The sequence below is a fragment of the Pelophylax lessonae genome (genome assembly GCF_965119305.1).
Source record: "Pelophylax lessonae genome assembly, chromosome: 9".
Lineage (NCBI taxonomy): Eukaryota > Metazoa > Chordata > Amphibia > Anura > Ranidae > Pelophylax > Pelophylax lessonae.
Window position 1 is genome coordinate 135,564,107 of NC_138776.1, and position 15,744 is coordinate 135,579,850.

Below are 15,744 nucleotides of genomic sequence, written 5' to 3' on the forward strand. Positions count from 1 at the left end.
CCCTGGACACCCTGTCAGTGCAAGGGACTTGATCATTCATCAATCATCAAGGATGAACCAGAAGTCTCACTGTATGTAGCAAGAGAGCAGAACTTTATATTTCTGCCTTGTCAGCCATGTAAATTCCAGATGTATACAACTGCCAGGCAGATTTTCCCTGCTGGCAGCTCATTGACCCAGAAGTGTTCCACAACCTCCTGGTCTCCAAATACAGGGATTCTCAGGCAGAAGCAGTGGATACTTTGATGGCTCTGTAGGACTGGTACATGCTGATCAATGTCTTTTCTCCCAACTGCTTAGAGGATCGAGCTGGAAGGCATTCTGGTAAACCTCACGCAGGTACAGGGACCTGCGCAATGTGGGTTCCACCAGATCGTCAAGATCTTCTGTTCTATGGACCGATTTGCCATCCTGTGTTACAGTTGCTGGCTTTAAATGGCATGACTGTTGAACTTCAGGTTCTCTTTCTGTAATCCTGAATAGACTTCATAAGGGTGCTCCAGTTTTGCATTCTATATCTCTAGGTATACACACAGACCATCATTTATACTTATGCTTTCAAGGATTTGGTTCACCACTTTCTCGTCAAGGCACTCTAGAACTGTGAGTGCTTCCTGGGCCTTTCAGCATCAAGCAACTGTTTCCCAGGTTTGCAAGGCTGCCACCTGGACTTCCACATGCTCTCAAAGTTCTGCCAGGTGGATGCTGCAGCATCACCTGATACTAGCTTCCGGTGTAAAGTACTTTTAAGCAGCTCTTCGAGCTGCTGGAAGTCCCCATTTTTCTGTTTTCTTGGGCCTGTTAGCAGTTGTTTGCTCATTTGACCAACACTCATTTTGACTGCTTTTGGACATCCCAAATGTTTAAGACTTCCTGTTGCCTTCAATGGACAAGAAAGAAAATCATATTTTTTACAGTAATATTGTTTTCTAGGTCCCACCCCTCTGCTTTTATGATCATGCTGGTGGAGTTATGCAGGGCTGGCCTATAGTTTTTTGTTTGCCAGTTTACAATCCTCCTGTATGCTGCACAAAATACTGAATTTTAAAGACTTTCTGTTACCCTCAATAGACTCCAAGAAAATAATTTTTTGGTGAATACAAAAATCCTACTTTCAGAAGATAAATACTCCATGCATTCTCTTACCTCTCTTCATATGGTTTTCTGCAAGCTGACATTTGGGTAGAATTCCCATCCTGTCCATCGTTCACATCTCTTTTTCTGGTTTCCTCTTCTGAACACTGTTTAAGAATAGGTTTCAATCAAATATTGTATATTGCTTTAAAATATTTGTTTTAAATCACCACCAGTTTACATGCTGGGAGTACAGCACCAGACACCAGTATTTTTACTCTGCAGACTACTTTTGGCTATGTAGACCAACCAGATACTAATTTAATTTTTTTTTTTCTGGATCTTCATGCTTGCGATCTGCAGCCACCTGCATGGCATTTCTGAGGGCAGGTTTTATTTATGGTGACAACAGTGGACCATGCCTATATAAGTCTTCAAAAGAAAGTAACTTAATTGAAGCACAACCGAGAACCTGAGACACTGCAATGACACCCTATAACAGGTTGAATTGAGATTTCAGAGATTGAGTTGTACTTTAAAGCAACCCTGTCAGGAAGTTAAAAAAATGCACATTCACCATACTGTATCTATGGTGGAGCAATGTGGTCACCTTAGTACAGAGCTACAGAATGCCTCCCATGGAGGAAGGAGTTATGTAGTCCTCACAGATAACTGGGATTATTATAATTGATAAGAGTGCAGCTAGTTATCAGATCACAAGATATTTGGCAGGATCAGCATCAGCAGGTATTTGTTTTTTGCATTTGCCAAACAGATGTAGCAAAACATTTTCAATAGTATATTTAGCAAACCAAAATTTTCCAAATAAGAGAAGTCCATAGTTAGGGCTTACATATACTTTCAAATGCATTTATTAAATTGCACCAAGAAATCCTCAAATTCTGTGCTACAAGATTATCCCACATCTATAAACAATACTCTTTTATATAACATGGCTGCTATCATATTGTATGTTCTTGGGAGTCTTATCTGACTAAACAAGTGGAGCATAAGGGGTGTAGTGTTGAAACGCTGTTAACTTATGATTAATGGTGGACCTCTAAGCAAGAGATTTGAAAGAGAAGTTCCCAGGTTATTCTTATTCATGAAAAGTTGATATTTAAAAGCAGGGGGTTTTGTCTGATGTTCATTATAACAGTTTTCTCTCTTTCTCCCTTTTTGTTATTTACGTCCTTTTATTATTTTTGTACACTGCTTGACAATTTTTGTACTTATATCAAGGCCATATCTTGTGCGGTTGGTACAATTTTTGTATTTATGCAAAAATTTATGAAAACGTGTTTGTTTTCTAATAGCAATTACCTGATTTTTTTTTTTTTTTTTTTAAAGCAGGGATTATCCAGTTAAATTTGAAAAATTGAGGGAAGATTGGTTTAGCGACCCTGGTTTAGCCCCCCATTCACTGATTGTGTTAGGCTATTCTCCTAAAACAAATTGATCTTTACTTTGGCACCCCAAGAGTTGTCTGCACTAGATGGGTGAGATTCCTCTCTTCAATTCTTTTGAGTCCCTGTACCACATCTGCACTGATTGGGTCTCACATTGGAATGCTATCCTTGTTATCTCTCTTCTTTTTTGTATCTGCATTGACTGCAGTTAAGAATAATTTTGATGATTTTCATAATTCACAATGGTAATATTAGTGTGCCAACAGACCCTAAAGGTAAGTGTATATTTAGTAGAAGCTGTGTATAGTTCTAACTTGGTTTCTTGCTTTCATTGTTTGGGGTGATGGACAGATGGAGGGAGTAGAAATTACCTTAATGGTCCTACTTCTTTCTATAATGTGAAAAATCTTTATTAAAAATGTACCCAATTTAAAACAAAAAAAACAAAAACTTTTCGTCTAGTACTAGGAATAACACTATCAGAGGTAAGTTTCCTAATGTCATTTTATCATTTTAGTATAGCACTGTTTTACGGTATGGAAGACTTTTCTTTTGTAGGAGGATTAAAGGAATACTCTCTAGCAGCTGTTAAATCCAGATAGAAAAGTAACACTTGCTCTGGAGAGATTATTGAAGGGGGGGGGGGGGGGGGGTTGTTTTAGCACAGAGCTTATAGACCTATTATATTTTAGGGGTCTACCTGTGAAGTTGGATGTCTGACTACAGGAGTGTTGGTGATGGAAGACATTGATAAGGGAAGAAAATAAAAGAATCTGTATTTGTATGAACTTTTGTACAATAGATGTGTAGCACTATTTACATTATTTAATGCTGATCTGAAGGGTTACTGTCCCTTTAACTAGATAGTTTCAGTCAAGCTAGCCCAAACAAACTACAGTGAAACCTCGGTTTACGAGTACCGCGGTTTGCGAGCATCTTGAAAGACGAGCAAACATTTTTTATTTTTTTTGCTTTGGTTTGCGAGCGCCCGGAAGTGACGTCATAAGCCGAGTGCCGAGTGTCTCGGACTTCTTCAGAGCGGAGCGGATGGGCGGATGGAACCCCTGCACCTGCGTTCTAAAGAGAGCTCAGGCACAAGTGAGTTATAAAAGGAACCAAAATACAGTACACAGTGCTGAACATACATTATGTTGTACGATTATACAGGACTGGTGAGCTACAGTATGTACTGTGCAGTACTGTATGTTCTTTTCACAGCTTGGGGACCCATTACATTACAGTATAAACAAATGTACAGTACTGTGCAGTATGTTCTTTTCACAGCCTGGGGACCCATTATAAACAAATGTACTGTGCAGTATGTTCTTTTCACAGTACACTTTATACTGTATTTTGTATTGCCATAATGAATAAATGTTTGTGGAACGAATCATCTGAGTTTCTATTATTTCTTATGGGAAAATCCGCTTTGATATAAGAGCGCTTTGGATTGCAAGCATGCTTCCGGAACGAATTATGCTCGTAAACCAAGGTTTTACTGTATTTTGTACAATACCAGGTGTACCTGCTGGGCTGTTGTGTAAACTGTATTTAGCCTAGGCTACATACAGTATACAGTGCTGTTTTCTGGCAGGGGGATGAGAACTTCTCATCCCACACTTAGAACAAAATTGAGTCGGACTGAATGTTGTACAGCCATTCATAGGCAGTTTTGTAGTCTCTAAATTAATACAAAGCTTCCTCTGATCGGCTGAAGTGGGCAGATGATGTCCCAATCTCCAACTCAGCCATTCAGAGGAAATTTTGTATTCAGAGAATAGAAAGGTGCCTATGAATGGCTGAGAAGCACTCAGCCTGATTTAATTTTGTTCAGGGCGTGGGACAGGAAACTGGGGCTACATACAGTTTATACAGCACACCCAGTGAAAATAGCTAGTTTGGGCCAGCTTGGCCCAAGCAGACTAGTAAAGGGGGTGTGTGCATTAATGCATCACAGAGGAACATGAATATAAATGGGCCTTAAAGAAAGTTCCCCTTAAAGCCCTCTTACCTGCATTTTCTGATACATCTCAAAGTTAATTGCCTTTACTTCTTCCAGTTGCTCTTTTAGACCAATGAGAGTATCTTGCTTTTCTAAAATATCTTTCTCCAACAACTTAACAGCAAGTTCAATCTCATGCTGCACTCTTGCTGGCTCAAGATCATTGTCTGATTCCTGAGATCGTGGAAAAGGAGAAAACAGGTTGTGGAGTCAAATAAGCAACAAAAAAAGTTAATATATCTTCATACACCCTTTAGCTAAAAACTGAAGTGTGAAACATGAAATGGAGGCTATACCCAGCAGCAATAACAACCGGGTAATATTTCTAAACCTTTTTTACCCTACTAAATATAATAGTTATTCTTGTTGTCAGTCCCCTGTTCCTATTCTGTCTGGCAGCTGTCAAATAGACAGGAAGTGATGAGAAATAGGCTTACGTGCATATATTTTCAGGGTTCGTGGTTATTCGCATCCATTTTTTGAAGCCATCCTTATGCATTATGAACTTGGCAAGGGGAAATCCATGCATCTACAGTTTCATGGGTTGTATTTATGACTGGCTATGCATTTATACCTACCTGTCTCAGCTGTGCATCTTCATGATGCGTACATATGTCAGTAAAGATTTCATTCAGTCCATGTCTTGCATGCTGTCTGTACATCTGTTCTGCTTCAATACTGGCCTTGGCTGCCTGTTTGTAAACCTCATGATTACAAATCTGACATGAAACTTTGCAGTGATTAAGTGGAGTATAAAAAATGGCAACAAGTAGACAACTAGCAAAAATGTAATCAAAATGGGTGGAAAGTTTTTTTATGATCTTTATTTTCAGCTTTGCTAATATATAGTAAAAACAAAAAAATATATAGAATCTGGGTTGACAGTATTGCCACCTAGATAGTAGTTTAAAAATTTTCTGCTGATAGTAATGGGAGATGGAGGCACTATGAGACAGTGTAAGCAGTTTTAACCACTCCTCCTTTGAGAAGACCTAGCCGAAATTCTTTCATTCTGCCATATAAGGAGTCTTGCTTAGACAGGCCTTCAAGGGTGTATAAAAGAGGACATGGTCGGTTCTTTCAGAGGCTACATGTAGAGATCCAATTTGCGTGAGAGGACGTGAAAGAAAATCCCTAGGTTTCAAAGAGAAGACAAAGTGGCCAGTTGAGTAGCCACGTACCAGTCCTGTGTTATCCTCTGAACGCTTGGCTAGTGATGACGTTACAAGGTATGGGGTGCATAGAGCAGTAAAAAGCAATGCTGGATGCTGGATTTTCCTGGAATGCATGCTAGGAGGAAACTGAGGATTATTAAAAATGGGAGTAAGCGGGCATAGGTCTTTAGTTAAGATCTTTAGTGAGACCTCATTTACAATAGGTCCAGTTCTGGAGACCTCATTTACAGAAAGATATTGATAAAATAGAACAAGTCCAGAGACGGGTAACAAAAATGGTGAAAGGTTTGGGGGATAAAATATATCAAGTGAGACTTCAGGAACTTATTATGTACAGTCTGGAGGAAAGAAGGGAAAGGGGAGACATAATTGAGACCTTTAAATGCAGCAAGGGGGTGAATAAGGTTCAGGAGGGCAGTTTTTAAATATGAAACCAAGATCAAGAACACAGGGACATAACCTCAAACTAACTGGAGGAAAGTATCATTTTACTGAAAGGGTAGTTGATGCTTGGAATAAACTACCAGCAGAGGTAGCTAGACAGTCAAATGAAATAATGACTTCAAACATGCTTGGGACAAACATAGATCTATACTCAGATAATAAAGTTACCGAAAAAAAACCCACAAAAAAATAAAAAGGAAAAACGGGCAGACTCAATAGACGACTACTCTTTATGCCGTCACTTTTCTATGGTTTTGAGAAAAGACAGGACTGGTGCCTAACTAAGCCTCAACATGGAAGGAAGCCAGGGAATGGTCTATGCATAGAAAGTAGCCATGGTAAGCTTTGGATGGCTATCAGACATATATCCCTCTTCAGGGCTACTCACATCTTTGTTTCAGTGACGTAAAACCACTCATGGAGACGAGTGCCTTATGGTAGACTGCAAAATCTGGGAGGCAAACCCCACTGCTATGTTTTGGTCTTGATAGGAACTTAACACTAACCCAGGAAAATTGAATAGCCACAGTGCCTAGTTTATGTAGAAAAGTATAAGGGGTATCAGGACCACCTGGAACTTATACTGATGGGGGAAGGTTGGGGAAGGTGTTGCCTCATGCAAGAAAATGTCCAATTTTTGGAGATTCACCATTCCAAGCCAGAAATGCAGGAAGGTTGTCCATAGGGACGTATCAGAGGATGGAATCCGCATTAGGTCCTGAAAATTTTGGGATAGCCAAGATCTATGATCATTCAGGACTTTGATACCTAAATAGGTTATGGTCTTGGGTTGTCATTTAAAAGAGGAGTAACTGATGAGGGATAATGTGGCTGGGTAACAGGAAATGTTCACTATAAACTTACTGAGGTCACTAAATCTATGATATTCTTCTAGGACTCTAGGCAGCATAGTCAAGGGTGAAGATTATATATAAAAGATAAGATTATATATCAAAACAGATCATCTGCATACAGCCCAGAACAAAAGGATTATTCCTCATGGCCACCACCCCATGATCCACCATAAGGATATATAATAATAGGGGCAGGGGGACAACCTTGTCTTATATTGTTAAACATAGACACGGGTCTAGACAGCATACCATTAACAAGGATCTCCGCCATGGGGCCAGTATAGAAGGCCGTAACTTTGATATAAAGGTATCTCCCATATTTACCTGTAGAAGGGTAGCTTTAAGGAAGGACCAATGTACCCAGTCAAAGGCCTTCTCTGCATCAATCGTTAGACTGCAAAGTGGGATCAATTTGCAGTGAGCCAGGAAATCAGGGTAATTGCAAGGCTGGTACTATCCCTGGCCTCTCTGTGTACGAGAGGTGGCAGAAGTGGCGTGGGCTTTACTTTTAAATGATCAAGCATGTCAAAATAATACCAACATCCATTTATCTTGAGAGGAAAAAAAAAAAAGATTTCTACCTCTAGATGTTGATGAGCTTTCATGAAAATCATGGCATTGTCGTTCCTTAATTGATGGTTTTCCTCTTGCAATTTGATAATATTATTCTTGGCTATTGCCAACTAAAACCGAAAACACAAAAGAGATAAACATAAAACAATCCAATTCAAAAGTTTGTAAATATTTATCAAACATGACTACATTCATCTTTGCTACAGTTGCACATTTCAGGCTTCATTCACACCTGGGCGTTTTTCAGGCGTTTTTTATGCAGGTGTTTGGAGGCAGGCATTGACATCTAACAAAAACGCTTGTAATCTGCCAAAAAAGAAACTCATGTATTTTTTTGAGCTTCAGGCAAAAAACTCTCATATGTGAACAGGGGCCATTGAAATGAATGGGATTTTGTTTATTTGGTGTTTTGGAACTTCAGAGTTGAGCGTTTCATGAGCTGAAAAAACGTTCAGGTGTGAACAGGACCTTAAGGTAAAGTATTGGGCGGAGACAATAAAAAGATGGAAAAATGGGGCTTTATCGGTGATAGTCTATACAATACCAAAGTACTGGGTGGATTTGAGGGGGTTTGAGGTGTCACATGAATGCTGGCAAAGTTGGGTAGCAAATCAATGAATAGGATTTAGTTTTGGATGTATGAGGACCCAAGCCAATGCTTCTAAAGATGTCATCAGGTAAAACATATGTATGCAGATGTAAAGGCTGAATGCTTCTCTGGTTAACATACTTCATACTGATACTGATTGTGCATGGTTAGCCTTAAATGGGCAGATGGAAATGTATATTGTACATAGTGACTGGGTATAGAAGGACTGACTGGCTGATCTGCATACACAAGTTAAGGAAGTCCTCAATCCTGTCTTCCATGTAATACCCAAGAACTTACCTCTTGACCTTAAAAGTAGGTGGCAACCTATATACTGCCTGAAAAATCAGCAGAGAGAGTCTGTAATAGACTAAAAAACACATTTAAAGTAGTTCTGAGGTCATTTTTTTTTACCTTAGTGCATTATCTGCATAATGGTAAAAAAAACTTTCCACTACCAATCCTACCCACCCCATCCCTAAACACTTACCTGACTCCTATCATCACTCCAGTGCTGTCCTGGCTGCAGCACTGTTCTCCTCACTTTCTGGTCTCACAGGAGATACTAAGAGCAGTGGGAGCCATAGGCTCCTGCTGCTGTCAGTCAAACTCCTGTGAGGAGGGAAGGGGCATGGCTTACCGGAGCTGTGTGTGTCTATGAATACACAGCCTGCTCAGGAGCGCATGTGCATGGGTGCTCCCTTAGCACCCGGCCTCTTGAGAGGGCACCCAGTGGAACAAGGAATAGACAGCGCAGGCAGGGGGCTGCCAAAGAGGAGGTGAGGGATCACTCTGTGCAATATTGTTGCACAGAACAGGTAAGTATAATCCATCCATGTCTCCATGCCTTCTTTTGCTGAGAAATCACATTGAAAAACACCCCCTAGCATTTCTGGCCATGACTATCTTGAGTAAGGCCAGATGATTCATGTAGCCTTTACTTTCTGGAATCCATCTACTCTAGCTCAGGCATGCAGGCAGGAGGGTGTGCTTAGCTAAGAAAACCCCTCCTGAAGACTCCTGGGATTTATGACATCATTTGCCTAGGCCTGGAAACCAGGAAATAACTATAGAAATGTAAAAAAAAAAGTTTAAAGCAAGTAAATAGGATATACTTTCCTATCTATTTACTAATGCTAGCAGCATAAGGATTAAAAACAGTCAATGTTGTAAGAGCGATTTAATTTCCGCTTTAAGCTGGTAAATATTTAAGGGAAATAGTAAAGATGACTGCAGTACCACACTTGTGAAGGAAAAAATAACTGGACATGACTTCTTATCTAAAAATAAAAAAACAAACATAGACCGCATGCACACATATACTCAGTGGTAAGCCAGAAGAATGATTATTTGGTCAACTATAATGCTAACATTTAAAAATGTTGTAAACTCTCTTCTGCAAAAGTAAACAGAGCCGATGACTGTGGTATTATTCAGTGTCATTTTTAAACAGATTTAAATGTATTTCATTCAGTGGTAGGTATAAATTTGCTCATAAAATAAACACAATCGCACTGCGTTATAAATGGTAATTTTCACACACATTACACACAAAGCAGATGATAGAATAATGGATGTTATGCATATGCATTTTAGCACTTCCATACCTCTTCAATGAGCTTTGCATTTGACTTTTCCAGTGTATCGATTCTTGCATGAAGACTGCTAACTGTACCACTGTGGGCAAGCAGGAAAGGTGATTAATATATTAATAATATTATACAGGGTTTATATAGTGCCAACAGTTTGCACAGCGCTTTACAAAATGGAAGAAGACAGTACAGTTACAACACAATTCAATACAAGAGGAATCGGAGGGCCCTGCTCGTTAGTGCTTACAATCTATATGAAGGGATTCGAGAATTTGCTAGAACACCACTCTGCTGCCAGGAGACACAAAAGAGTTAAATTTGCAAGGATATTGTGTTATTCCCCTGATGTTCTCTCCTTCCTCCCTCATGGCAGCCTGTGAACTTCAGAACTGTAACTGCCGGTTCACACTGTTTCGACTTGTCAGGCGACTTGGTCGCCTGACAAGTAGCGGTCCATGCTGTGCAATGGAACAGTTCTAATAGAGGCGACTCAAGTTGCTCCGACTTAGAAAAAGGTTCGCTGCATCTTTTTATTGCAAAGTCGGAGCGACTTGCATTGACTTCCATTATGTGAAGTCATTGCAAGCCGCGCCGAAGTCGCGGTTCACGGGAGACGGCATTAGTCGCCCGAAGTCGGGTCGGATCAGTGTGAATCGACACTTAAGCTTCTGGCAGCCTTACTCTTTAACAAGACATACAGCATAATCAAGGCTGGAAATGTACATATTTTAATTTTAAAAAGTGACAGTTTTTGAGACCCAGGAGAGGGGAGAGTTTCCAATAAGGAAGCGACTGCTCTGAGCATAACCACTTGCCAACCAGCCGCCGAACTTATACTACAGCAGGTCAGTCCTGTCCCGCGAAACGTCATACCTGTCCGTCGCTTCATAAGACAGCTAGCAGGGGCGTGCACGCGACGCTTGGCCACAGGTGGAGCCATCAATGGGTCCGGTGGACACGATGTCCGCCAGGCACCCGCGGTCGCTCCCCGTGGAGGTAGACCGCTATTCTATCAGTGATGAACACAGGCGTCCTGTGTTCCTCCTATTTAGGAACACAAATCTCCTTGTTCATCCAGCAAGTCCATCCCCCACACAGTTAGAAAGCACCCCCTAGGGACACATTTAACCCTTTGATCGTCCCTGGGGTTAACCCCTTCCCTGCCAGTGTCATTAGTATAGTAACAGTGCAAAATTTTTAGCACTGATTACTGTAGTAATGTCACTGGTCCCCCCCAAAATGTCAAAAATGTCATTTAGGTGTCCGATCTGTCCGCCATAATGTCGCAGTCCCCCTACAAATCGCCTAATCGCCGCCATTACTAGTAAAAAAAAATAAAAATGACATAAATCCTTCCCCTAGTTTGTAGATGCGACAACTTTTGCGCAAACCAATCAATGTACACTTATTGGGATTTTTTTTTACCAAAAATATGTAGCAGAATACATATTGGCCTAAAATAATAAAAAATTTGACTTTTAATTTTTTTTTTTTTTTTTTTTATTGGGAATTCTTTATAGCAGAAAGTAAAAAAAAAAAAAAAATTTTTTTTTAGAATTGGTGCTCTTTATTTGTTTATAGAGCAAACAAAAAAAAAAAAAACGCCCAGGTTATCAAATACCACAAAAAGGAAAAAGTGCTGCTCTACTAAGCAACAAGCTCCTAATGAAATAAAGTGTTGCATATAATCATATGCAATTGTTTATATCAAAAATATCAATATCCATAAAGTGCATAGAATTGTGAAAAAAAAATGCAAATAAGCAAATGTGCAAAGAAAACTTCAAATAAAGTCCAAATATGTGCAATATAAATAAATATACAATGTGACAATAGTGAAAATGAATCAAGTCCATCAAACATAAATTGAAAACGCAGAAAAGGATGAATAAAGTCCTCAATCTTTAAAAAAAAAAAATGCTCTAAGATATAAAGTTCATATCTGATCAAAGGAAGAACTTCACGTGTTCAGAAACAGGGAATTATCACCCTAAGTGCGACCATCACCAGAATGAAGAGTCAGGAGCACTTACCAAAATATATGGACTCTAAAACCATAGGCAAAGAGTCCTTCAAGCAGGAAGTGGTGTTACTTGTAGTGCAATGGTCTCACAATAGTTGTCACCGTCTCCTCAAGTCTTTTGATAGGCATAAAGAAACTTGGGTACCCAAGAAAACAAAAAGCCTCTTCATAGTGTAAAACATCAAAGATAGACTAATAAAAAGTAGAAAACTTAAATTTTCTTAGCAGGCGATAGTGGTAAAAAATAGTGTGATCGCAAAGAAATCCAATTGGCGCAATGTCATGGAGCAAACTCAATAAACCCAACTCGTTTCATCCTCTTAGACTTCAACACCCCATTGATTCTAAATTCATGGCTTTCCTTTTATCAAATCAGTTTCTTCTTGGAAATTAAGGATATGCTCTCTCCCCCACTGGACTTTTGGTGAGCAATACAAATATGCCATTTCCTGACAACTATCCGATTGTGGAATGTGACTCTGGCTCTGATTTCCCATTCGATCACCATTGCTTGAACACCTCACCACTTCATCACACATTATCGATTTCCTATTCCCTGGCGAACAACTCCCCAGCAGATTATGCCCCTCTCTTTCTACAGAAATGGGAAAGGGATCTGAATAGGACAGTTACAGATAAGCAGAAAGCATGTGTCCTTTTTTGCTCACAGGTCCTCCATCGCTAACCGATATCAAGAGACAGGTTACAAATTGTTGACTCCATGTTATAGGACTCCCCCCCCCCCCCCCTCCCTTACACAGGATCTTTCCTTCGGTATCTCTATACTGGTGGGGTCATCAAGACACTGGCACTCTGATCTATATATTCTGGTTGTGCCCTTGTATACGTCAGCTCTGGGAGGGTATTAACAGATTATTCCACAAAATTACTAATATCACCTTGGAACTTCGACCGCAGGTGTTCTTGCTATACATCACTCTATTCTAGAGGCGCAAGTATAAAGGATCCCTCCTGTTTCACCTTCTTAATGCTGGTAAAGCATGGAGAAGTGCAGAACCACTGATGATTGGTCAATGGATAGCAGTGGTGAACGAGAATGATGAGATGGAACGATTAACGGCAGTTCTTAAACGCAGAGACGAACAGATCCACCGATAAACGTGGTTATTAGCACAATTTCCAAAACTCCTGAGATTATGCTGCATACATGGCCACTGTCGTTTCTCAAAGCTCTTCTTCATAGTGGGCCATGGTTGGTACACGGCTACTTTTTACAGGGTCATTGTTGATCCAGCTTCTCCACCCCCCCCCCCCCCACACACTTTTTATTTTCTTGCTCCACTGTGGTTCTCTGTTTTATTTTTATTTTCTTTAGGGGCCCTTTTTAACCTCCCCAAAGAAATCTTTTTGGATAAGATGTCTCTCAACACATGCATCTTTAGTTCTTTGAGATCTACACTGGAAATGGTTTTGTGACCCTCTCCTAGGTTATTTTGATCTTGCACGGTTAGGCATCTATAGTAACTCCCGATATAATGTTTAACCCTGATTTCCATGTATATTATACCAATATTACAGCTTTAGATAAGCAATGTAACTTTGTTTTGGAACCAGGCTTGGTAATGTGTCTGTACCTTATCCTTGCAGTAAATTTAAACTTTATGCTTTTGCCGTAAAAGATTATAATTGCATGTACTGTAATGATGTTTGTGCATGACATTTATTTTGTCATAGACTTACTTTAGTTGTCTGTTAAGTTCTTCAACATAATTCTTCTGATCCAGTATTGCAGAAATGTGTACATTCCTTCCAAACGGGAAGACAAGTGTTAACGCTGCAATAACACTGCAGATATCCAGTTTAAATGGAATACATTACAACATTAAAATATGCTAGTTTGAAGAAGTTAGGCAGCCCCCAGATGAGTCATTTTTTCCATTCAGCCAGGGGAATCCTCCCCACTAAGCGACTGTATTCTGACAGCGGGGAGACTTCCAGGCCATCAGAATACACTGATCAGGGCTGCCTGCTTTAGCCAGCGGCACTGATCGAGCGCAGAAAACCCAAAATGGAGGTTGTATAGAAGCCAAAAACGATAGATCAACTTCTGTACAAGGAGCTTCTGATATTGAAGTAAAACACAGAAGCTGATTGCAAATTCCTAATTTTGATCAAACTGGACATAAGCAATCCCCCCACCACCATACACATGCTCAGTGCTGCCCTGCTGCAATCCACTTCTCTGCTAACACCACCCGGGTCCCATGCTGCCATCTTCTTCTATGGCGTCATTGAGAGTCCCTGTCTCTTGGAGGTTCAGGCAGATACTCCCGATGACACGCTGTGAGGCCCACCCTCCTCCTCTGTCAGCTGAATGGAAGCCGATGCCTAGGATATATCCCTGGAGGCACCAACAGCAGAACGCATTATTCTTGTCAAGGTCAGAATGGACGGAACGTGGGCAGAGGGGAAGTAAACGAAAGGGGCAACATAAATAAATAAATAAATAAATAAGGTATTCATGCTACAAAGGGGTGCATGCCCTCAACATGGAGGAGGTGTTTTGGGGCAAGCATCTTGTCCCCATGTTGATGGGACAAGGGTCAATTCCCTATCAACCCTGGCCAGCAGGTGGGAGGCTTATCAGAATCTGGGTGCCCCCTTTAACAAGGGGGCCCCCAGATCCCCCCTATGTGAATATCTTTGCTTTATTGATTCACAGTCCAGTAAGCTGGCAGGTGATACAGGGAGACTAGCTAAACAGAAACAAAAATCCATTTGCCAGATAAAAACCACTAGAATACAGTATAGGTCACGTTAACTGTGTACGTAGCTTAAAAAAAAATTGAAAGACATGATCGATCTGAATATTAAACAAAACATGAACAAATTATCCCTGAATAACCTTACCTTCCTTCCCGATCATGATCATCTTCATCAGATTTTAAATATATGGAAAAATCAATGACCCCAACCTAATAAAGTAAAAGAATACAATTAAAAATACTACCTCTCTATCCGTTATCAATAACTTGTAAACATAAGGGTAAGGCAGGCCATACATGGTGCATACTCCTTGGTTTCAGGAAAGAAGTTTGTACAATTCCCCCATCAACACAGAAAGTGCTGACAGGGAAAAAGGCAATTGTCTTCTCCGGGTGGGGGTGGGCAAGGGAAGCTATCCCTGCTGGGAGAAGACTGAGTGCCTATAGAAGCTGCTAGCGATAATCACAGGAGAATCCAGCAGGATGGTTGTACCCAAGTTGATCCATCAATCAACTTGGTACATTTAGCCTGCCCATTAACGATTTGAATCTTGGCCGGTTCTAGTCGAGCTGAACTGGCCAAGATTCGAACCATGTACGGCTGGCCCAAAAGACCCATTTTCAGAACACTCAATGTAGCAATGGGGAGCCAAGAAGCAAGTTTGAATGACAATACACTTATTTTGACAATACTTTTTATTGAATTCTTCCTTAGACTTCCTTCCCACCAATATGAGCTATAAAAGCCATAACTGCAGCTCTTCCTATGTTAGCCAAGTAGATCATGTAATCAAAACAGGCATATGTAAGCTAATAAACGTTAAAGTGTTTGTAAAGGCAGAATGTTTTTTTATCTTAATGCATTCTATGCATTAATATAAAAAGTCTTCTGTGTGCAGCAGCCCCCTAATACTTACCTGAGCCCGTCTCGATCCAGCGGTGTTGCACGAGACACTCAGCTATCCGTCGTTCTCCCTTCTCATTGGCTGAGAAAGCAGCGAAGCGCCACTGGCTCCTGCTGCTGTCATTTAAAGTCAGTGAGCCAACGGGGAGTGGGGCCAGGAGCGCCAAAGAGGGGGATCTCGGCTGCTGTGTGCAAAACCACTGCACAGAGCAGGTATGACATCTTTGTTACATTAAACAAAAAAAGACTTTAGTATCACTTTAAGGGTCCTTTCACACCTGTCCATTCCGCCGACTGACTCCGTTCTGCTCAGCGGGGGATCGATCTGCCGATCCCCGCTGAGCAGGCAGATGACAGCTCCGTCTCCACTCTGTGTACA

General features: G+C 40.6%; 1 protein-coding gene across 3 annotated transcripts in view; it reads right to left on the minus strand.

Annotated features, from left to right (window-relative positions):
* The window catches only part of RUFY2 (RUN and FYVE domain containing 2), a gene marked incomplete at its 5' end in the record, with an annotated part of 42,811 nt that overhangs the window by 10,580 nt on the left and 16,487 nt on the right, over positions 1-15,744 (minus strand). The window contains 8 exons of one of the 3 annotated variants that reach the window (XM_082267456.1): positions 1,147-1,241; positions 4,495-4,659; positions 5,064-5,177; positions 5,667-5,753; positions 7,540-7,641; positions 9,728-9,797; positions 13,437-13,502; positions 14,607-14,671. In XM_082267456.1, the coding sequence (XP_082123582.1) occupies positions 1,147-1,241; positions 4,495-4,659; positions 5,064-5,177; positions 5,667-5,753; positions 7,540-7,641; positions 9,728-9,797; positions 13,437-13,502; positions 14,607-14,671 (764 nt within the window). Of the gene's footprint in view, positions 1-1,146; positions 1,245-4,494; positions 4,660-5,063; positions 5,178-5,666; positions 5,754-7,539; positions 7,642-9,727; positions 9,798-13,436; positions 13,503-14,606; positions 14,672-15,744 lie in introns of all 3 variants that reach the window. The other 2 variants (XM_082267455.1, XM_082267457.1) reach the window with 2 other exon arrangements.